This window comes from Saimiri boliviensis, chromosome 13 (assembly GCF_048565385.1).
Source record: "Saimiri boliviensis isolate mSaiBol1 chromosome 13, mSaiBol1.pri, whole genome shotgun sequence".
Classification (NCBI taxonomy): Eukaryota; Metazoa; Chordata; class Mammalia; order Primates; family Cebidae; genus Saimiri; species Saimiri boliviensis.
Window position 1 is genome coordinate 45,268,959 of NC_133461.1, and position 24,645 is coordinate 45,293,603.

General features: G+C 37.9%; 1 protein-coding gene and 1 pseudogene across 2 annotated transcripts in view; one reads left to right on the forward strand and one right to left on the reverse strand.

Annotated features, from left to right (window-relative positions):
• KLHL14 (kelch like family member 14) overlaps positions 1–24,645 on the forward strand; it is a 94,907-nt gene that overhangs the window by 23,658 nt on the left and 46,604 nt on the right. For both annotated transcript variants that reach the window (XM_039463861.2, XM_074383639.1), the window contains exon 2: positions 5,629–5,750. In XM_039463861.2, coding sequence (XP_039319795.2) covers positions 5,629–5,750 — 122 coding nt within the window. The remainder of the gene's footprint in view (positions 1–5,628; positions 5,751–24,645) is intronic.
• The window catches only part of LOC141580801 (WW domain-binding protein 11 pseudogene), a 252,146-nt pseudogene continuing 229,678 nt past the window's right edge, over positions 2,178–24,645 (reverse strand).

Consider the following 24,645-nt stretch of genomic DNA (forward strand, 5'->3'; position numbering starts at 1 on the left):
GTTCGGTTTTCTGTTCTTGTGTCAGTTTGCTGAGAATGATGGCTTCCAGATTCATCCATGTCCTTGCAAAGGACATGAACTCATCCTTTCTTATGGCTGCATAGTACTCCATGTTGTATATGTGCCACATTTTCTTTATCCAGTCTATGATTGGTGGGCATTTGGGTTGGTTCCAAGTCTTTACTACTGTGAACAGTACCACAATAAACATAAGTGTGGATGTGTCTTTATAACAGAATGATTTATAATCCTTTGGGAATATACCCAGTAATGGGATTGCTGGGTCAAATGGTATTTCTATTTCTAGATCGTTGAGGAATTGCCACACTGTCTTCCACAATGGGTGAACTAATTTACACTCCCACCAACAGTGTAAAAGTGTTCCTATTTCTCCACATTCTCTCCAGCATCTGTTGTCTCCAGATTTTTTAATAATTGCCATTCTAACTGGCATGAGATGGTATCTCAATGTGGTTTTGATTGGTATTTCTCTAATGACCAGTGATGATGAGCATTTTTTCACATTTGTTGGCCATATAAATGTCTTCTCTTGAAAAGCGTCTATACATATTATTTGCTCACTTTTTGATAGGGTTTTTTTTTTTTTTTGTAATTTGTTTAAGTTATTTGTAGATTCTGGATATTTGCCCTTTTTCCGATGGGTAAATTGCAAAAACTTTTTCCCATTCTGTTGGTTGCCAGTTCACTCTAATGATTGTATCTTTTGCTGTGCAGAAGCTCTTAAGTTTAGTTAGATCTCGTTTGTCTATTTTGGCTTTTGTTGCCATTGCTTTTGGTGTTTTAGTCATGAAGTCTTTGCCCATGCCTATGTCCTGAATGATACTGCCTAGGTTTTCTACTAGGGTTTTTATGGTATTAGGTCTTATGTTTAAATCTTTAATCTACCTGGAGTTAATTTTTGTATATGGTGTAAGGAAAGGATCCAGTTCCAGATACTACAATGTAATAATAATAGAAATATAATAATAGAAATAAAGTGCACAATAAATGTAATGCATTTGAATCATCTCCAGACCATCCCCCTGGTCCATGGAAAAATTATCTTCCATGAAACCAGTCCCTGGTGCCAAAAAGATTGAGGACCACTGCTCTAGAAACCCTATGTAGGTTTTTCAGCTCAGCATAAGAGGAAAAATATATATCTAACTAAACAGTCCAACAACTTTTAATAACAGGGTGTATTTGAAAACCTAAGATTCTGATATTGTCAACTGTATTTCAGGTATAACTTGTTTTTCTTGGAGCGTTAAATACTGCATTGGTATTGTATTACACAAATAAAACAGAGATCCCTTTTTATCACACACACACAAAAAGAAAACCTAAGATTCATTTCAAATTTCCAAATAGATAAGAATAATTACTTACTAAAAAAACTAACTGTTAGAAGGATTTCTACATTATGTAGGGGACTATATCAAGTCAGTGGCCACAAGTCTGGCTGAATGTTAGACTGGAAATCTGTGAAATAGTATTGATTTTTAAAGGCTCATCCTATTGAGTCATAATCTCTGGGAGTTGAGAACTGAGAATCTATACCAAGAATCTAAAATTTCTAATCCCCTCAGTTGATCCTGGTAACTTGCTAGGCCTGGGAATCACGGAATTAGATTGCCTCAAAGCTCTCTTCTAATTCTAGGAATTAATGATTCTTAGAACATTACAGAATATCTTCTTTTATAAATGAGAATTATTTGTTTCCTGTAAAATGAATCTTGTCTAAATGTGCATTGGTAGTTATAAAATGTCAGCATATTAGGCGATTTCTTAAATAGGTTAAAAGCTTTTAGCAATCTAGTTCATGAAAACTTTTCTCATGTATCATGGAAAGCAAAACTTTATTTGGCCTGTTTCCCAATTATTGAAGTTCCAAATCACTGAAATATAAATAAATGAGATTTTACAGTACTTAGAACACCAGTATGATGAAAAATTTGTTTACACCAGGAGGTTTAGGTCATCCTTCAATCATTCATCCCAGGAACCAAAGTGTGTATGCATGCCAGCACTCATGCATACAGACGCACATACACGCCCAAATGTGACACACGGTAAATGTTGGGCAGTTACTGAGATGGAACGAAGGAGACCTTCAGATTTCATCGCCTTTGCAACCTTACATTTTTCTACGAAAGAATCAAGGAACTCAAACCAAAGACATTCAAATATTATTAATCACAATATACTGAGCTTTTTGTTTACATTCCTTGTCTTTTCAATACATACTTTGGTCTGGGTTGGGTAAAATGAAGAGTGGAAGGGGTGTTTTAAAATAATAAAAGGTATGAAGAGAACATATTAATTTTGGATAAATTGGTTTCCTATGTAAAGAGCTTCTAAAAAGTATACTATGTTGCCATGAGAAGAAGCTCTGGTGATTGCAATGAGGCTGCATTTATAAATTTTGACTAATCTAAAATTAAACCTGTAAAGCTCTGCTGCAATTATTTGGAAAAGAATGATTAAAACCACCTTCAGCACAGTTAGTTCAGCTTCTCTTAATTTTACTTTTCTAGTTCACAGGTGTCTTTTCTTATGGCGTTTTCCAGTTGAAGTTCACATACATCAAATGAATAGTATGATAATCAGAAGTTCAATATTCAATACGCATTCATTATTATCTGTTGTTACTGTCATTGTCATGATTATAATTGCACATTGTAAAAAGAATGGAAGCTTTTCCACAATAATTATTCACGTGTATTACTTTCTAGGAGTAATTGAATAGTTGACATTGCATTTATATCAAAGTAAAATATGTGATAGTTATTCTCATTTGTATTATTCTTAAGCAATAATAAATGTAAAGTGTTCTCTATTAGGTTCCTTTATTTGGATTCAGAAATCGTCTTAGTTTCCTGTAATGTCCAAATGTGTATCTTCTTATAATAGCTATGGAAACTTTCTCTTTTCTCTGTAAAATGGAGAGTTATACCTACCACACTGAGCTGTTTTGAGAGTCAGTGGAGAAAGTAGTGAGAAAACCACTCAAATGCATTTTGTTACTTGATGTGTTCTTTCCTCCGTATGATCCAACTTCTTACATGTTTCATTTTGTTTTGGGTTTCTGTGTGGTTCACCTTCAAAAAGTAGAGCTTGCTTCAGCCTCCCAAGTAACTGGGATTACAGGTGTGTGCCACCACACCCAGCTAATTTTTTTTTTTTTTTTTTTTTGAGTTGTGTTTTGTTCTTGTTGTCCAGGCCGGAGTCCCATGGCACAATCTTGGCTCATTGCAACCTCTGCCTCCTGAGTTCAAGCAATTCTGTTGTCTCGGCCTCTTGAGTAGCTGGGATTACAAGTGCCCACCACCACACTCCCGCTAATTTTTGTATTTTTAGTAGAGCTGGTGTTTCACCAAGTTGGTCAGGCTGGTCTCAAACTCCTGACCTCAAGTGATCTGCCTGCCTCGGCCTCCCAAAGTACTGGGATTACAGGCATAAGCCACCACACTGGGCCCCATTAAACATATTTTTTAAGCAGTGAATTTATTTATATATTAAAACATATTTAATTATGTTGCTTTTGTCACAACCACCACTTCAATGAGTTCTTTCCTCTCTGTCTGTCCTGTTGATACTGATCGATTCCCATCTGCAGCCTGGCAGCATGTAGACGAGTGATCTTAGGACAGTCACAGAATCGTGACCTCCAGTTGAACAGGTCTGTCTACACATGGTAATTTGCAGCAACCTAAAAAGAGTATTTGTTTTCATTTTGACTTCTCTTACACACATAGAGTGGTTGATTATTTGGACTAAAAACTGCAATAAGAAAAAATGGTCATATATCAGCTCTGTGGCCATGCATTTAGGAGATTACATTGCATGTGAATTTTGTGTATTTTTTCCAAATGAAAGAGAGGAAAATGCACTGATTTTTCTTAACTCCCTCTTGCAAAAACACCCCAGTCATTGAAATCCTCCAAGTATGGGGCTCTTTGCTGTTGTATTTTGTTTTATTTGTCAACTACTAATCTATAAGACACAGGGGTACAGTTTGAAGGTACTTCAAATTCAAATAGGTTGGGTTTATTTGTTTTTCTTTTGGCTCAACTATATCCACAGAGTGGCAAAATTAACATTGCAAGCTGCTATCACATAACTCATTCCTCTGTAAGTACAGCTCCCTCTATCGATGAGTGTCTAATATACGCAGTTCTCCAGAAGGTATTTTTTCCCACTGAGGCATAATACAATGCATTCAATAGCACCAGAATTTCATCAAAGGAATTCTCCTGTTCCCTTCTTTCACATGGTGATGTCATTAGCTGCATTAAGTTAACTCTCTGAATGTTAGGTTCTTAACCAACAAACAGTGCTTCTCCACAAGGGCATACTTTGCCAAACATTCTTGAATCAGAACGAGCTGAATATGTAATCATAGAATGAGAGCCACACTGTGGCTTGTGATCATCACTACGAGGAATCCTTTTGTATTTATTGACGTTTTTCCTTCAATCATTGTTGTTCCGTTTCTTCCACCACCACCTTGAGCCTTTCAGGTACAAGAAAAGTTCAATTATATGTAAAGTGACTGTTAAATCAGCAGGCCCTTTGAGGGGGTCTGGGCCTCCTCTCCCTGCTTCAATCGCAAGTGTGCTCAATCCATTACTGTTCCTGAGGATTGTACATCCATCAGGTCGAGTGTGCCGGCCAGGGTGCATCTTGCAGCTTTTACTGCATATGAGATGTTGCAGGCCTTTCTCAGGAACTGCCAGGCAGACTGGGAATCACAGTCACGGTTAATAGCAGCGAATTGCCAGCTCTTGATGGGTGGGTAGTCACTCCTTTCAGTGGTTGCCCCCTGGGGGAGAAGGTAGAAAAACAGAGGGAGGGAATTAGAGTGACTTTGCACAGTTGAGCAGGTTCATGCCGCTGGATCAGTGGCAAGCATTGGCAGGGCTCCACTCTGGGGAGGCTCACAACAACATCACAGTCTCATTTTTACCAATTGGTGCTGCTATATCGCCAGTGGTGCACAGGGGGAGAGCAGAGGGGAGGGCGAGCTGGGAGTGGGGGAAGGGGAAGAAGGCAGAAGTCTAAACTAAATTAAACAAACAAAAAATTCATGTTCAAACTGGTTAATCCACCCCAGTTAGCCCTGTGCTACTAATTGTACCAAACTGATATTTGAAGTTCCCTGGGTGATTAAAGAGTTGGCTCACAAACTCCCTGCATAACCTTAATTTTTTCAAGGTTCTTTGAGTGGAGAATGGCTTATAATAATGATTTTGACTAATACGATTTTTGACATGCAACTTTAATGCTTAACCTTAGTACAACTCCAGAGCATTTCATGTGTACTCAGCTGTAAAGAGTGATGATTTAAAGGGATAATATAAGAAAAAGGTCGTTCTAGAATGAACCTCTAACAAATTGCATAAAGGGAGCTTATTATTCTATGAGTATGGGGATGTGCAGCTCTTCTGATCATTTTTCTGCTTGGTTCAAAAAAATTGTTGAGACATGAATGGGAGAAGAAACAGGAAAAAAATGAAATAGATATCTGCAAGCAACGAACATTCTTTTGATGGTTATGATTTTGTTGCCACTAAAAAGGCTCTACAATAATGTGGTTATTCATCTCCTCTTTTGTTTTGGGTGAAGAATTCGCTCTAACAAGAAAATGCTGTTATTGGTTGGAGGGCTGCCTCCTGGACCGGACCGGCTCCCCAGCAATTTGGTTCAGTATTACGACGATGAAAAGAAGACGTGGAAAATACTCACAAGTGAGTGCATTATTTATTTATTCACTCACCTATTTATTTCAGGTTAGAGCTGTCTTGATGAATTTGAAAACATAGTTAATCAAATTAGACATTTTATTGATTTGTTCCCCTTTGGAGGTTTGTTTATGTATCACAGGAGATTTACAGTAAAAGACTAAATTAACATTGCAGAGGTGGTCAACTGGTAGTCTAATAGGCCTCTCCTAAAATCACTGTCCTGGTTTATGTTTCTGTATGTGCTGCAGTGGACAATGTGGGAGAGGAGCAAAGATCTTCCCCCCAAAATTCTTCTGTTCTTTTTGTTGTTGTTGATTGAAAAGCCAAAGGTTGGTTTACGGCACTCACTAGTAAATTTTCTCACATCAGAATGGTGTTTAGCTCATTGTCTCTGTAACTAACATTCATTTTGCTTTTTAGGCATTTTCGCTCGTTAATATTTAGTCTGTGGAACTGGGTGTTGAGAGAAATGTCCCCTTATACTGCTGCGTAGTTTGAATGGACAGATATATTTGTGACCTCTTCCAGCTGCATGAAATTGTGCTTGCAAACTTCTACCCAGGATTCTTCTCTTCCCCTTCTTAAAGGGTGATTGTGTTTCACAGCAAACCTCTTGCCTTGGGCACTGAGATTTGGAACTTATTGTTATATCGGTTATGATTCCCAATCGGACTCACTCATGGAATCAAAAATCATGGTTTCTTGAGTGCAGCAGGCTGTGTGCACCAGTCCCCTTGTGGGCACAGTGGCTGCACTGGTCAATAAAACTAAATTTTAACTGTCAAAATTGCCCAGAGCTGTATAGATAAAATAATAAATGAGCAATTTTGATCCATAAATCAAAGCCATACATTTAAAACCAACAAAAGTGAAAGTTAGATTTTCTTATTGCATGTGTCTTCAACAGTTATGTATTTTATCATGTATATTTTTCAAAAATCGTTTCCTTTCCTCTTCCTGAGAACCCTTTAAAATAATACAAACTGGGCAGCAGTTTACTCATAAGGGCAGGAGAGGTGTAGAGACACGTGAGGTGGTGCTTGAAATAATACATTTTGGAGCTGGCGTCCCCCAGCAAAACCTGCAGTAGCACTGTCCAGGAACTGCAGCAAAAAAGCTCCCTGGACACCAATGCGCTACGGCTGTAGTAAAGAAGTAGTGGAACAGTAGCAGTGAGCTTAGGAGAAGAAAGAAAAATAAGTTAGTGATGTCTTAAAATGGTTTCCTTTGGACAAAAATACCATTAATAGTGGTTTAAACATCTGAGTGACTGGTCAAGCTGAATTTTAAGGGTTTGTCAGAACCTAAAGCTAAAGCAAAACCAAGGAATTCATTACTTGATACTTAACCAATAGCCAAAGCCTGCATAAAAGGAAACATGGAGACTAGGAGGAAGAGAGAGAAAAGAGGAAGGATAAAAGATTCTCAGAGAGAGATGACAGAGAGATAATACACCTAACTAGCAAATGATATTCATTCATAAATCCATTTGTTTTCCCAAATACACCAAGCTAGGTTCAGTGTTTTACTTGATTGACGCCCTTCGGTAAAGACAAAAAGATTAATTAAAGCATTTTTAACAAAACCTTGGAAAAGTCTTATGGGCATTTTTAACCTTGCTCAAAAATAGGTTGATTATCGAACATTGTCCATACTGGGGCATTTTCAAGCTTGAAGGGGGAATCTATTAATCATGCCAGGACAACAGGTATAGACTGAAATATGTGGTCACCTTACTTCAAGTTTTCATATTGCCTGATTTAACTCCCTGCTTGGAGGGATTTCGGAAGAAAATATGAACTTTGAATCAGACAGACCTGATTGCAAACCCAGATCCAGGACCTTGAGCAAATCATATAAATATTTGGAGTCACGGTTTCTTCATTTTGCGAGAGTCACTGTAGCATTTTTAAAATAAAATTGTGTTTAAAAATCACCTAGCACAAAGAATGTACTCAATGAATTACAGGTCCTATTGCTATTATTGTAATATCACTATCAACATTAGCATAAGGACTGTACCTTTATACCTAGAGGCATCAGTCAATCAATTCAAGCTCTCCATGTAGACATACCACTTCAATACACTGCCCCGGAGCAGGGAGCATATTCTCCATAGTTTTCATATGTTAGATTTAATAATCTACAGACTAAGAAGTAAAGAGAAAGGGTATCTATTGACTCTATTTATTAGATTTAAAAGTGAATGAAATAACTTAGTGTGCATATGTGTAAAGGTCTTACAATGGGAACATATGTAAAGATCTTGAATCCTTTTTTCTATACTCAGACATATGGCTTTAAAATAAATGTTTACTCTACTTAACAATGTTCATTTCACTGGAACTTGTACTTAAAAATATATTGTTTATTACATGCTAGGCTATAATTACACAGCCCCAAGTGAAGGCATATTTTTTACATTTGTTGAAGAAATGTAAAAAGTTTACCTAGATAATGTCTGCTGTTTTTTATGTTAAGATATCTTATTCTGCAAAACTGAAAAAGGCAATTGACAGATTGCCATGCTTTGGGCCATGTAATAATAAATGAAGAAATGTTTCTCATCAGAATACCCAGATTCTCCCCAAATCTTATAAAACCTAAGGGACTGGAGAACTTTCCACTGCCATTCTTTTGCCCCACAAGAAACATTAAACTCTTTTGTCAGGGAGGTAAGGATAACAGTTAAAGGTAGGAGACAGTCCCCTGTTTTGGGGTCTCTACTTATTTACTGAATAATTTTCTCCATGCAAACTAACAAATTAACTAGCAGATACCTAAAATGTGAGGGTAGCTGGAGTTTCTGAATCTTAGCATACTTTGCCCACTTATGTTGAGCAAACATTTCTCAGTGTGCCTTACAAAAATGTTCCTCTTAGAAAGATGCCATCCTACAGGCAGGTCCACGTAGACTCACTCATGGGTGCCACTCCACTTACACACCTTATATCACAGAAGAATTAAAAGGAAGGCTAGTTTTCTTTAGACCATATTCTGTTATGTTATTTATATTTCAGAAATATGATGTAAGAAATAAATTTAAGTAATAGTGAGTTGAATGGCGTGAAGAAGAATAGGAGTGAAAAAGTGGGTCTACGTAACAGAAAGAAAACAACATTCAAATAGTCAGCCAATCAGTTGTTTGGCCTACCCAAACAGTAAAGGAAACAATTATTCTCACCAAAACGATGGTTTTAGTAACATGCTGGCACAGACTGTATGTTTATCTTCCTTTTTGGAAAAGCCATTTCTTATATCATTATAAAAAGTGATTATTAGAAAAAAAAGCCTCTGTCAGAAAAGTATTGAGAAATAACATGTAAAAATGACTGCAAAGTCTTTTTGTAAATGCGAAGTGTTAAGTAATAACATTCTAAGTTTGGCATTGTTGTTCCATCGCCTGATGATAAGAGGGAAGTTGAGATGCACTTTTGTTCATCTTCATTTTTCAGCACTGCTTTTCTTGCATCTCTCACTGCTGCACGCAGTCTCCCGTTTCATCTTAACTTATTAGAAAGCAGTACAGGAGACATGAATACTAAAACGGCCAATGCAAAAATCATGCCTCTTGCACTTTGCAGGCCCTAAATCCTCTGTGCAAAGATTAAACAGTACAATTCCTGGGGCTACTGTGTACTTTTGATAACAGATTTCTTATATATCAAAGTTTTTATGAAGTCCAGATGTAGAGATCCCGTTTATTTCTCCCCACGGGACAGCATTGGAGAGCTCTCCATTCAGGTCTTATTCCCTGTGGGCCAATTTCTTTACTGACGGGCAAGGTATTTTCCAGGAACTGGCATCTTTTTTCTGATGTTTCAAATAAGAGATTCTATTATATTAGATGCTTTTTAGTTGCCTTTTGTGAGGCACAACAGAAGAAAGGGACTCTAAAATTTAGATTTATCCTTCCATGTACCAATGATGACTCATTGTGAATAACATTAGAATGAAAATTATGGAGCTAAGTAGAAAGACGTGTTCCTTCTCTTGATCACTCTTAGCTACCTTTGTTAAAGGTAGAGGAAATGCCTTTTGTTCCTCTCCCCTTCTGTTGATTTAAAACTCTTTTCTCTTCTTTGTAGTGCAAGGATTTGGGAATTTTCTACTGTTCAGTCATGGAGAATAAAGGAAGCTGTTGGGTAGTGGTTTCCCAGGTTGTCTCCTCCGGCCCGTGGATAACATTTAACTTGATCCATCCACATGTGAGGGGTCCTGTGTCTGGCTGTCATTTATTTCTTTAAGAGGAGTCACAAAGGTCAGAAAGTTGGTGGATTCTTCATACTTTTGAAAAAATATACCTTCTATAAATGGTGAAGGAATAGTCATGAGAAAACAAAGCTTATATAAGACATTGAACTTCAGTCCCAAACGATAAATATAGGTTTGATCATATTCAATATCCAAGCAATGCAGAATGGCTTAGTTGTTGATTATTCATGGAATAACTAATAAACCTGCATGTTGATACATTCAAATGGACATCTCCTTGGCCCTTCTGTTTCTTGATTTCAGTTCACTTCTGTTCCCTGAGGATATAATGGGAGGAAAGTCAAATTAGTCAAAACCTAATAATCATTTATCATTATTTGTTTTGAAGAAAATAAAATGTAAATTCAATTAAGGGCTTTGTACCTGTGGGTTTCCTTTATTCATATTATCTTTATTACCAAGAACTAAAGCCCACAAACCATTTAATTTAATGTAATTTCTAGACAGGTAGGTAGAGTTTGTAGACAGTGCATTTCTCATTGAAGGAGAACTTTAGAAAACAATGAGGTACTTCTGAATGACTCTGAAAATGCCTAGGAATAATTTAGACTTATTTATAGATCTCATGCCTTCATGTAATAAGCAATTATTGCATACCCACTCTGTGTTGAATGGTAGGATAGACCATGCATAAGATAATCTCTCCTCTCAATAACCTAAGGAAGTAATTGTAACACAGGGTGCTGAGAGATACATAGATAAGTCCGAGGGTGCTATGGGAACACAAAAAGGAGCCCTTAATGTAAACATGAGAGGTTAGGAAAGCTTTCCTAAAAGTGACCATCTGCAACTCTGAAAAAATGGGTAGGAATTACCTAGGCAAAAGGTAGATGGGAAAGTACTTTAGTAAAACCATCCAGTATTGAGAATGCCAAAAGGCAGGAGGGAGTATAGCGTCTTTTGGCAACTGAAATAGATTTGCGTATCTATAGGAAAGTCTGAAGTTGGACTAGCAAGTGATGGGGCTGCAGAATTAACCAATAACTGTATCACATGGAGACTATTTCAAGGAATTATCAAAACAGGTTTAAGAATTAGAAATGGCAAGTTGCGATACCCCTCTAATTTTTGTTTTCAGTGTTTCTGAAAACACAGTGATCTAAATATTATATACAATATCATAGCAGTTGATCTCTCTTAGCCTGGAATTTTTTGTTTCAATGCGTGAAGCAATCATTTCCATGGCTTTGGACAAAGAAGAAGGAGAGACAATTGTGTTTGGACTTTTTAAATATGTTAGCATCTAATTTTACCTTCAATGAGCTCAATCCTAATTTGAGCTACATGGCTGCACATTGCTATATATGTTGAATTATTTGCTACTGTGTATTCATGCACCAGTGCATTAGTGGATTTTTCATAGATTTTTAAGAAAATATGTGTGGTAGTCACGCCAGATACTGTATTTCAAGGAAGTTGGATACCTAGAAAAACTGGTTGACCTTCTTTGGACATCTTTCATTTATTTCTGACTTATACCTCTCTTGAAAATAGCAATTTTTTCCTCCATAGAACAGCATGTGTACAAATAATTCTGACACCTTCTTTACACACAAGCTATGGTATTTGCTACTGAGTGTGAAATGAAGGAGGTATGAGTCACATGAGCTGTTTAAATTTGCTCTATGTTATTCCTAGGCAAATTACAGACTATGTCTGGCAAACCATTGAATGTAAGTACTAAAAGATTAAATAATCTCCATGCCCAGCCCTCTCATTTTACACACTCATTTCATTCATTTAACAAACACAATCGGCATCTCCTATGTGCTAAGCACAGATGATACTATGCTGAGCCAAAACAATTATCACCATGTTAATAGTTTAGAGAGGGAAACCAGCATTAATAAATAATCCCAGGTAGCAATATATAATAAGAAAATGTGATAGTACTCTGAGGGAAGGGTATAAAATATATAAGATTTGGCAATGGAGAGTCCTGATCTAATCTAGGAGTCATGGGGAATACTACAAAAAAAGTCGCATTTGCACTGACAACTGAAGGATGAGAAGGAGTTAGGCAGTGCCCAGGTGAAGATGTGAGATAAGATTGCTCCAGGTTAGTTGACAGTAAAGGCAAAGATGCTGCAAAAAGAAGGTGCATGGTTGAACTCAAAGAGTGAGGGGGAAACAGATAGGAGATGTGGCTAAAGACACCAGCAGAGACCAGGCCGGACAGGAACTTCTATGGCAGGTTCAAATTTTCTTATTTTGGCTTTTACTATAAGTGATGCAAAGAGAGGAGGTGCTATCCCCAGAGTTACACAGTGATTTAATGGCAGTGTAAGGAATAGAACACTGGTCTCTGTATTTCCGTCCAACTGTGCTTCTGCAGATCTCACAACAATTCATCTCACCAAAAACTGCCAATAGTCAAATAGTCCAAGCAGGTGAATGGGATTTAATCTGTGCTGACCCACAGATTTAGATTTCACCCATGAAAATCTAAATGGAACCAATGTATTTGGCACAGTACCATGTTCGCAGAATAGAACTAGAATAGGCTAATTGAAATAATAACCTATTCTTAGAGGTCAATAATGTAATCTTGGTTTACGGATTAAACTGCAAATTATAATGTGTAAGTGACAAAATTTGCATTTAAGATTACGGACAGGCCACAATTCACTGCAACTTTTTGACATTTTAACTGTCTCTTGGAAGAAACATAGTGTCAAAAATGAAACAGCATGTGCATGTGCGCACATGTGCACACACACATCTTTACAGACATCTTTAGAGACAGATAGATCTGAATTGAAACACACACAAGATATTTGTTGACTGTGTGACTTTGGGAAACTGCTTACTCTCTGATCTTTTAATCTCATCTGCAAATTGAGGATAATTATACTCACCTCACAGGGTTATTGCGAGAATTAAATAAGATAATGCAAATAAATGTCCAGGCTCAGGATCAAATAGAGTTGTTCCTCAATACATTTTTATTCTATTTTAGTTGACTTCGCATTATTTTTAAACCAAATAAAGAAAACCAAAATATTGAATCTTATCTTATGCTCATCTAAAGTTTGAGAAAGAAGACACACTTAGATTCGGAATGAAATCTCAATGTCTAGCATGAAGTTTGTGTCTATCAGTCAAGATAAGCTAGATTATGCTGTGGTAATAAACAACCCCAAAAGTCCTGAGAGCTTAAACTGACAAAACAAAATTATTTCTTACTTATTCTACATGTCCAACACAGGTTGATAGAGAGCATCTGCTCCACAGAGTCATTCAGGGGTCCAGTCATATGGGGGCTCCATCTTGACATGCATTTCCACCATTGATGCAACAAGGAGAAGAAAGAGGGGCAGTGGTGATTAAAAGTGACATATATCATTTCTTCTCAGTCACAGAACCACATCCCATTTCAGGAAGCAGGAAAGTGCAAGCTCACCACGGTTCGGAAGGAGGAAAACCAGAGAATTTTCAAACAATGCAATGTGACTAGCATAATTATCCTACTAGACATCACATACTCCATGTACTCTTCTGCTGTACTCAAAGCACTCTCACCTTTCCTCCAAGGGAAGATCACCCAAAATCAAGTCCATTGTGGAGGATCTCTGGGTAAGAAGAATAGTCATCCCAACATCAAGCTGATTTGAGAACCCTCTTGACCTGGAATGAATAATCTAAAGAGACAAATTATCTGGTCCATCACACATAATGCACCATGATGGAAAAGGGACAGGATCACCCCAGTAAGTTCTTTCATTTGGAAAGAGTGTATCAAATTAGCAATTCTACCAAATAGACATTTTGAAGGACACCTATCCAAGAGGTGGGCTGTGTTCTTTGATTAGCATCCTACCCAATTCTGTTCATTATTTCTTGTCCTCCCATGGCTCTTGCTTCTCCCTATGGGAGATCCTTCTTTTTCCATTATCTTGATGAGTCATGTCTGAAGTGACCCTGATGAATATGCTCTTCCTGAGTGGAAGAGTTTTCTATGTACATTCCATGTTGGTAAACATTTTTTTTTAAGACAGATTTTCACTCTTGTCACCTAGTCTGAAGTGCAGTGGCATGATCACGACTCACTGCAACCTCTGCCTCTCGGGTTCAAGTGATTTTCCTGCCTTAGCCTCCCGAATAGCTGGGATTACATGCACCCGCCATCACACCTGGCTAATTTTTTGTGTTTTTAGTAAAGATGGGGTTTTGCCATGTTGGGCAGGCTGGTCTCGAACTCCTGACCTCAGGTGATCCATCCGCCTTGGCCTTCCAAAATGCTGGGATTACAGGCATGAGCCACTGCACCCAGCCATCTGTAAACATCTAGTTTTAGATATCAAATTATCAACAGCTACTTTGACTCAAGACTAGCAGTTCTTTTGGCAATTAACTCTCAAGAATTAGCTGTTTTCTTATGTTTCCAGCTACTCCAATGCCAGTTACCATGTCATATTTCTTTTCTGATAAACTTCTCAGATTGCTTTTCCTGTTTTTTTGCCCCCTTCTCTTTCTCTTGTCTCTCTCTATCTCTGTCTCTCTCTCACACACACACAGACACACACACACACACACACACACACACACACACACACACACCACTGCCTAATAGTCTCTTTATTTCTGTTATTAAGTCTTATTATCATAAGACTTAAATGGGAAAGTTTGCTTTTTACTATTTTCTCTGAGTGAGAATTTACTGGTGGTTGTCTTGGCCTTAATTGAAACTTTCTTCCAAGACATCCTAACTCAGTGAAAGCACTGTGACAGTCACACCTTTAATTTTCTCTCTCTCATTAACCTGAGTTTTAACTTATCAGATGAAATTGAAAACACCACATCTTCCAAGGCTACACAGCCCTAGATTTGTGGACTCTATTTCCTTTCACTACTGCTCATAAATGGGCCAGTTCTTTTTTCTGAGATCATCTCTTTTTTGTAGATCTTGCCAACTGCAGTCAACAGCAACCAACACATACAATCAACATTCTGTTTTCAGCTGCTTCCCTTGGAGGTAGAAGTTCATTAAATAACTGATTAGTCTTCCAAGTAAGAGCAAATAAGAGTTCTACCAACTGATTTTCCTCACCATGGTATGCATTTCCGTCTTTCCACTCTTCCATCTCAGTTTCTTTATCAGCCACTGGGCCTTCTTGGCACCTTTATCAGTCAGGTTAGGCAGGGACAACAATCCCCAAATGTTAATAGTTTATGAAAGTAAAGAGTTATTTCTTTTCATGTCATATGTTTATGGCAGGTTAACTGGGAGTCTGTTCCATATCTTCTCATTCTGATTCTCAGGTTGACAGACTCCACTATTTGACATATCACCATATTCATGGCAGGGAAGAGGAAATATCACACAGACTCTTGAAGTTTCTGCCCTGAATAACATTGTGTATCAGCAAAAACAAATTTTGAACACATCTAGGTTTAAAGTGGCTGGAAAAGTGGTCCTCCCAAAGTCTCAGAAGTGTATAATCAAAATATCTACTAGTCCCTAATGTTTACAACAGCACACCCTTATGCTCCCAAATATTTGTTTCACTCTTCTTGTCACATGCAAAATAGTCTCACTTCTCCTGTGAGGGGAAGTTATTAGTCAGAATACAATTGTTCCATATATCTTTCTGTCACTTCCTCATATGACTTTATTGTCAGGACTGATACCCATTACCAGGATATAAAACCATTTCTTTTCTCTTTTTGTTTTTTTGAAATGGAGTCTCTCTTTGTCACTCAGGCTGTAATGCAGTGGTGCAATCTCAGCTCACTGCAACCTCTGCCACCCAGGTTCAAGCAATTCTCCTGCCTCAGCCTCCCGAGTAGATGGGACTACAGGCATGTGCCACCACACTCAACTAATTTTTGTGTTTTCAGTAGAGATGGGGTTTTGCCATGTTGGCAAGGCTGATCTCCAACTCCTGACCTCAGATTATCCGCCTGCCTCGGCCTCCCAAAATGCTGGGATTATAGGTGTGAGATACCACACCTGGCCAAAACCATTCCTATTAAAGGGAAGTTTACAAAAACACTCTAAATATTATTATGATCCATTTGGAGTGAATTTTTCAAAGTTTGATTTCCCTCAGTTTTAATATGTCTGAGTTTATACAATTGTCATTGTTTCTAATATTATATGTAAACTATTATACATCTTTTGTTTCTAGTATTGTATGTAAACTATTATACATCTAAAATATAGTTATGCAAACATGTGTATAGATATAAATTATATATATATAAATACATACACATAGATCTTATAGAACAGGATGGTTTTCAACATTTAGAGAGACCCCACAAAAAAAAAAAAAAAAAAAAAAACAGTTGAAATGGCTTTCTTTTTTTTCAATTTTTATTTTAGGTTTGGGGTTACATGTGAAGGTTTGTTGCATAGATAAACACATGACATGATACATATTATTAAATCACCCAGGCATGAAGCTCAATACCCAATAGCTATCTTTTCTGATCCTCTCCCTCCTTCTACCCTCCCCATCAAGTAGACCCCAGAGTCTATTGTTTCCTTCCTTGTGTTCATAAGTTCTTATCATTTAGTTCCCACTTATAAGGGAGAACATGCAGTATTTGGTTTTCTGTTCCTGCATTAGCTTGCTAAGGACGATAGCCCAAAATAACCTTCAACATGACGACAACAATGAAAAAAGAAAGATAATTTTGGTGAGCAATTATTATGTGTGCATATCCCCATCAAAATAAAGAGGTAATGAAGGCAAAGTACAAATAAGTAAACTGTTTCTTTTCAAATCCATGAGATGACTCTATGGTGACATCATTAACTAAACCTACATTTCAGGAATAGCCAACCACTTAGAATTTTCGGTTTTGTGGATCATACATAAATTGAGTTTACCGCTAGGGAATATGATTACTCTACAATCAAACCTTTCTATTCATTAAGTGCTTCTGATGCAGCAAAGAGCTACGTTGATACTGTAAGGACCTGGCCACATTTAGCTGGCATTAAAGATGGTTTTGTGAAGGGGAGTGCTGAGAAGACTCTCTCATACCTCTGTGTCTGGATGTCAAGGCAGACGACCACTCCTCACAGCATGTTCTAATTATTAATCCTACTGACATGCCTAGTTTGGTCATTAAGTCTTAATTTATTTTTTTAAAAATTGACATTGAATTATAGTTATTTAGGTAGAACAATAATCTTTGTGAGTTTCAAAGACCAAAATGTTCCCACATTTTTATATTGAGAACTGCAAAGCACTTTCAGAAAACCCTACTGCTAAGGCAATGATGTATCACTTTCACTTTCATTATATGTTTTTAATCAGAGCGTGACTTCACACTAGACAAAGCGATGCTTTATGCATGGTCTCACTTGTTTTTGCTAAAATCTTTTGACATGATTAATTTTACTTTAATGCCTTTGTCTTGTTGTAATGGTAAGGATGATGGGTATAAACCAGGCAAAAATACATGCTTTTCTATTATAATGCCTCTGAGCATTAAAAATATCTTAGATGAAAGGAAAAAAAAAATCACAGGAGACTGGTCTGACTGGAATTAAATTTCTTGCTACCTGAACACAGAGTACATGAGATTTTTGTTTTAATGGTTCAGTCATTGTTTTTAGTTTTATTTTTGGTATTTTTATAGCAATTTATTCATCTATATGATTAGATCTGAAGAGGAGGAGAAATCGTAGCTCACAGATTTCTTGATCTCTTGTTGCTTTGCAGCGTTTACCTCCTTCACAGTATTAAGGGATCAAAACATTAACCAATTCTATACAAGGTCTATCTCCAGCAGATCAAGGTAAAGCAGGCTATACTTCTCCATGGCGATCTCTGTCATTAGATATAAGCCAGTTTTTGGCTATACTGATTTTCCGTCTAAAAGAATTGAATATAGTAAATACCCTTTGTTCAGATTACAAAAAAGCAATGATGTGCATGACTTTAAGATGAAAACAATAGACCATTCAACAAGTGAGACCTGCCTCATGTGCAGCTGTTGGCTTCTCATTTTCTTCTTCCACAAACTCCAACTTTTTAATCTAGGTTACCTGTAGGATTCATTTCACAGGGCTGCCATAACAAAGGACCACAAATTAAGTGGCTGAAAACAATGGAAACTTATTCTCTCACAGTTCTGCAAAGTAGAAGTCTGAAATGAATGTGTCAGCAGGGCAGTGCTCTCGCCAAAGTATTAATTCTACCATATTCTCTCTTCCTTTTTCCTTAATAAATTATGAAATTGTTTGTCAGTATTACAAGAGTGTGGCACCTTGTAATACAGGTTTTTCTATCTCTAGTTCTACTTACTGGCATTTTCTAGATGTAGTGAGTTGAATTGTGTCCCCATGAAAGGATATAAGTCCTTAACCCCAGTACCTGTGAATGTGACCTTATTTAGAAATAGGTTTTTTGCAGACTAAATCAAATTAACATGAATCATATTGGATTAGGGTGGGTCCTAAAACCAATGATATTATGCCAGTGGCATATTTCTATTTTCTACTCAACCTGTCTGCTTACTTTGTCTCCTAAACAAATCCTATTATAATGTAAATATCAACTAGCATAGGCCAATAACACTTTACACAGTTATTGAAATGTCCTATATCTTTGCAGTCTAAAATGGAAGTCACTAGCCCCATGTGACTGTTGTATGTGTTAAATATGGGAGAAACTCAATTTCTAATTTTATTTTTTATAATGAATTTAAGTAACGCCCTGTGGCAAGTGGCTTCTGTATGAACAGCACAGCTCTAGGTAGGAGAGAATACACATTCCCACAGGAGCACTGCCTGCCATCCCACCCTGCTTCCCTACAGGCAAGGAAACAAATAGGTGACCTCTACGAAATAAGGAATGTCAAAGAGCACCCAATGGACCATGTGTGAGCCTCATTCTAGGCACTGGAATTTCATCTTTTGGCTTCTCATTTTCTTCTTCCACAAACTCCAACTTTTTAATCTAGGTTACCTGTAGGATTCATTTCACAGGGCTGCCATAACAAAGGACCACAAATTAAGTGGCTGAAAACAATGGAAACTTATTCTCTCACAGTTCTGCAAAGTAGAAGTCTGAAATGAATGTGTCAGCAGGGCAGTGCTCTCGCCAAAGACTCTAGGGGAGAAGACTTCCTTCCTCCTCCCTAACTTCTGGTGGGTTCCAGCTTCCTTGTGTTTCTTGATGACAGCTTCACCACTTCAGTTTCTGTATTCACATGGGCTTCTTCCCTGTGTCACTCCTCTGTATCTCTGTGTCTAAATCTTTCTCTCCTTTCTCTTAAAAAGACTTTAATGCTTTTGTCTTGTTGTAATGGTAAGGATGATGGGTATAAACCAGGCAGAAATGCATCCTTACCATTATAGCAAGACAAAAGCATTGGTTTTAGAGCCTACCCTAATCCAGTATGATTTCATTGTAACGATTTTATCTGCAAAGACTCTGTTTCCAAATAATATCATGCTGCCAGGTACTGGGAATAAAAACTTGACATAACTTTTCGTGGAGACACAATTCAACTCATTACACCTAGAGAAGGACACACATAAGAAAAAGGCAACAAAATTCTTTTTTTTTTTTTTGAGATGGAGTTTTGCTCTTGTTGCCCAGGCTGGAGTGCAACGGCGCGATCTCGGCTCACCACAACCTCTGCCTCCTGGGTTCAGGCAATTCTCCTGTCTCAGCCTTCTGAGTAGCTGGGATTACAGGCACGCGCCACCATGCCCAGCGAATTTTTTTTTGTATTTTTAGTAGAGACAGGGTTTCACCATGTTGACCAGGATGGTCTCGATCTCTCGACCTCGTGATCCACCCGCCTCGGCCTCCCAAAGTGCTGGGATTACAGGCTTGAGCCATCGCGCCTGGCTAAGACAACAAAATTCTAAGCACTTCACTTGCATTTATTCATTTAATTCAGACAACAGCCCTCTACCTCAGTAGGCAATATTATTTTTCTACGTAAGATGCAGAAATGGAGGCACAGAGACATTAAGTAATTTGCTCAAGGTCACACAGATGGTAAATGGCAGAGCCAAAATGTGCACCCAAATAAAGCTCCAGAGCCTGCAGTCTTTGCTCTTTCTCATTACTGCAGTTAACAACAGAGTGCATGTTGTAAAAAGAGTCAAAGGTGAAGCAAGACTAGACGGCTACTTCAGCATTTTATGCAGAATAAAATTGAACATCGTCTGCACAGATAGAATATACTAGTACCCTAAATTTACATGCATATTTGTTGAACCTTCTACTATCTTCTGTGTTATTACTGAAGATTAAAGAAAGAATAGAATATTGGATTATTTTCTAGGTGAAAATTATTTTAGAATGAGTCTATTACTTCCAGGGAACTTGCAACTTTTACCACTACTTTCTGTGTATACTTCCTCACTTGCAAAAATCATAATGGTAAGGTCCGTGTGCCAAGATGTGAATTTCTAAAGACAGAGAAACTGCATTTGCACTCTAGGTCCTCTGAGTACTAATGACATGGGGGTACTCCTCTGTCTATGACATATTGGTAAATCTCAGATCTTTGTTTTGTGTTCATTTATAAACTTGTTTGAAGTGTCTCATTACTATAATCGTTAACTTTACCAATATCAGTACCTGGTTTTGTGTGTACATAAACGTTTCATGGGATTAAATTACTCCGTTCACTTTAGACCTTTCATTTAAAGAAATGATAAAGCATCCTTTTTTGGTTCTTATTCTTGTCAAAAACCCTAGTCATTTCCCCACCTCAACTATAATGAAAGCACATATGTGCAGATAAATTAAGGGGATGTGTAATGGTTATTTGCTTTCATTCTATCATTAAATTTGCAAAGATTCGATATGCTATATTGTTTGTCACAAATACAAATAAATAAGTTTCTAGATATAATTACAAAGACAATCCATGATTGTCTCATAATTTATATGTATCTTTAATGCCCAGTTTATTTGCTAATCTTATGGGGCTTATGTCTTACTCCAGGTGATTTCAGCCTTAAACTGAAAAGTCTGAATAGACATGGGTACAGTGTAAAACAAGGAGGTGGGCACTACTGCGTACTTTTGCTAGACAGAATAACCTTTTTGATCATTGGAAAATTGTTAAGTTTCCCATACTTTGTTTAAAAAAGTCCAGAAGTATAAAACTCAGACCTTTTTAGAAGCAGCTTTTGTTCCTTTATAAAATAAAATTTAGTCATTCACAAATATGGTAACCAACACCTGATTCTACTGCAGGCTGCATAAAGCCGAAGATGGGAGTTGATACCCCTTTATAGCCAGCTGCCTTCTCATACAGGGAAATTCCTCCTCCAAGCCACGGGCTGCACCCCAGCCAGCTTGCCCCTTATAAGCATATGTAACTGTGGATAATGGAAGTCCACTGAAAGACAGGATGGATCAATGCAAATCCATGAACACTATTGGAAAATAACAGGACATTTATTCTACTGAAAGTGGGTTAGTAGCAGCATCCTCACACATGATGCTTCTTTAAGCAGAACGGATGAGGGTAAAGACAGCACGTGGCAGCCCCGTCTGAAGTCTTAGCTGCACTTATCTGCAGTGTGTAATACGACTCTTGAAAGAATACAGAAGCAGGAATATAAACATATTTCCCAGAATAAATAATTTCTATGCCAATTTTTTCTTTTGAGAAAAATATGGATTTTTATTTTATTTATTTTTATTTATTTATTTTTGAGATGGAGCCTCACTCTGTCACCCAGGCTGGAGTGCAGTGGTGTGATCTCAGCACACTGCAACCTCTGTCTCCTGAGTCGAAGCGATTCTCCTGCCTCAGGCTCCTAAGTAGCTGGGATTACAGGTACCTGCCATCACACCCAGCTAATTTTTGTATTTTTAGTAGAGATGGGGTTTCACCATGTTGGCCAGGCTGGTCTCGAACTCCTGAGCTCAAGTGATCAACCTACCTTGGCTTCCCAAAGTGCTGGGATTTCAGGTGTGAGCCATCATGCCTGGCTGAGAAAAATACGTTAATAATTGTTGTCTATCCAGGGGTCAGTCAGCAGACTTTTTCTAGGAAGTGCCACGTAGTAAACATTTTGGGCTTTGTGGCCATAAGGTCTCTGTCACAATTACTCAGCCCTCCCATTGTAGCACAAATCACCTCACTTGGTAATGAGACAATGCTGATAGGAGTAACTCTTATTTATTTGACTGACAGAGCCACATCAACCATATGATGCAAGTGCTACTAGAACTTCCATTTCACAGAGGAGGAAACCAAGGTATAAAGAGGTTAAAAACAAGTTGTGCAATACCATGACTAAGAAGCAAAGCCAAGATTTAAACTCAGATAGTCTAACTCCAGAAATCATACCCTTGAGTCACAAGCTGTACTGATTCTCAGGGGATATTTTGTGACCTTCGTCTTTAACCTCAGAGGCAGACACTGTTCTGAATATAAAAGAAACACTTTTCTCTGTCAGCAACATGAGGGCAGATATTATGTCTACCTCCATAGCCGACAACTCCCCCATGCCTAACTCATGGAACATATTCCACAGACACCGGACAATACTGAATCAGGGAATTAAACTCTCATGCTGTGCCAGGGCCATGGGCAAGCACCAAGGGGGGCCAGACATTGGCTCATTAGCCATGGGGTCCTCCAGTGGAGCATCTGCTGGCTGTACTGAGATAACATCAGCCTTTCAAAGGTATGTCCAGCTCTTAAATGTGTGTAGTGAGATTTTTTCTGCTTAATATTTTCTTTGAACTTGCAAATATCTATTACATAAAATGAGCCTATGTGATGACTTCATATGCAAAAGAATTAAAGAATAAAAAGGCAAAGAAGGCCAGGTGTGGTGGCTTACACCTATAATTCCAGCACTTCCTGAACAACAAAGCAAGACCTTGTCTCTACAAAAAATTAAAAAATAAGTAGCCAGGTATGGTGGTGTATGCCTGTAGTCCCATCCCAGCTACTTGGGAGGCTGCATCAGGAAGATTCCTTGAGCCCAGGAAGTTGAGGCTACAGTGACCTCTGATCTCTGATTGTGCCATTGCACTTTGGCCTGGACAACAGGGTGAGATCCTGTCTCTAAAAAAGGAAGGGAGGGGAATTTTTATTTTAGTAACACCATGCTAAACATTGTAATGAACATTTTAATTGAGCAATTATCATGTCTTCACCATTATGTTAAACACATTACAGACATGTTTTATTTAGTGCTCATAAGGCACATACAAATAGCTAGATGAGGATGAAAAAAACAAACACTGAGAAAGATTCAGTAATTTGTCTGAACTTAAACAGTTAGTAAATATATGTTAATATTCCAAGTATGAAATTTTTACTTTGAAATCTGGGTGCTTAACCACTCTACGACACTGCATTCTCTCTCTCTCCTCACCTCTAATGGCTTGAGGCTAACATAGATGAAGAACTTCTGTGTACAAGACACTGTGCTCTGTGCCTAACATGAATTATCTCACTAAATACTGAGAGTAACAAGGTGAGGTCAATAGCATTACTATCCCCATTGTGTTGATCAGAAAACCAAGGTCAGAGATATGTCCAAGTTACTTTGTACTAGAGCCCAAGCAACTGGCTTCAGAGCCAGCCTCTGAAACCCAACACTGCACTGCTTTTATCTGATTGCTGTGATTTTAAGGATCAGAGTGGATATATATTGAGGGCTCTCTAGGGTAATGGAGGTTTACACATTTATTTATTGGATAAATGTTATCCTCATCACCACTCTGGGTAATATCCCTGTGTAATCTTCACAGTTGGAAAGCACTTTCAAATCTATCATTTATTGCTTCCCCCACAATAACCCCGGGAGATAAACAGGTCACTGTTTATTATCACTGTTTGACATATGAGGAAACTTAAGTTCAAAATGGTTAAGTGACCTGTCAAGGTCACGCAATAATTGATGAATTTGTGACTTAAACCCTTGGCTTCTGACCTACTTTAGTTCAGTGTTCTTTGTATTAAGCCATGTTCTATGAAACCTTATTAGGAGTTCTTTGACCTGTAACTGACATTATTTGATCTCTTTCTAACATGATACTCTTTTTTCCAACTGGATTTATTCAGAAAAGCATTTATATTTCAGAAGCTTTTAAATCACTATAGCCACTTTGAATGGAAAATAATTAACTCCTTGTTTGCAAGCAATGCAGAGGGACCCCACAAAGTGCCATACCAAAATTGAGCATGCTTGGTATATAACATAGGGTTCCAAGAGGAAACAGACGACACTTAATAATAAGAGAGCTACTTTGAGAACTGTGGGCAAAAGGCAAGAACATCTTAGAAGCAGTGTACCCCTCTCTCCAACCCCTGGTGCTAGTCAGAGGAACACTGTTCAATGGGGCTCATAATTTGGCTCCAGCACAAAGTAGCTTGGACACATCCTTGACCTTGGTTTTCTCATCAATACAATGGAGACAGTAATGCTATTGAACTCACATTGTTGCTTTGAGTATTTAATTTCAGCCCTCAATACATGTCCACAACGGGAGAGAGGATTACCAGAACCAGACACAAAGAGGGCTCTGTGGAAAGGGCCAACTAAGGACCTTCGTTAAGATGAGAAAGGCACCTTGCACTGATCCTGAAAAAGATAGCGAAGGGTAAGTACCCTCACCTTCCTCTCCTACCTCCCTCAGTCTTCTGAAAGCAAATCCATCTGGAAGCC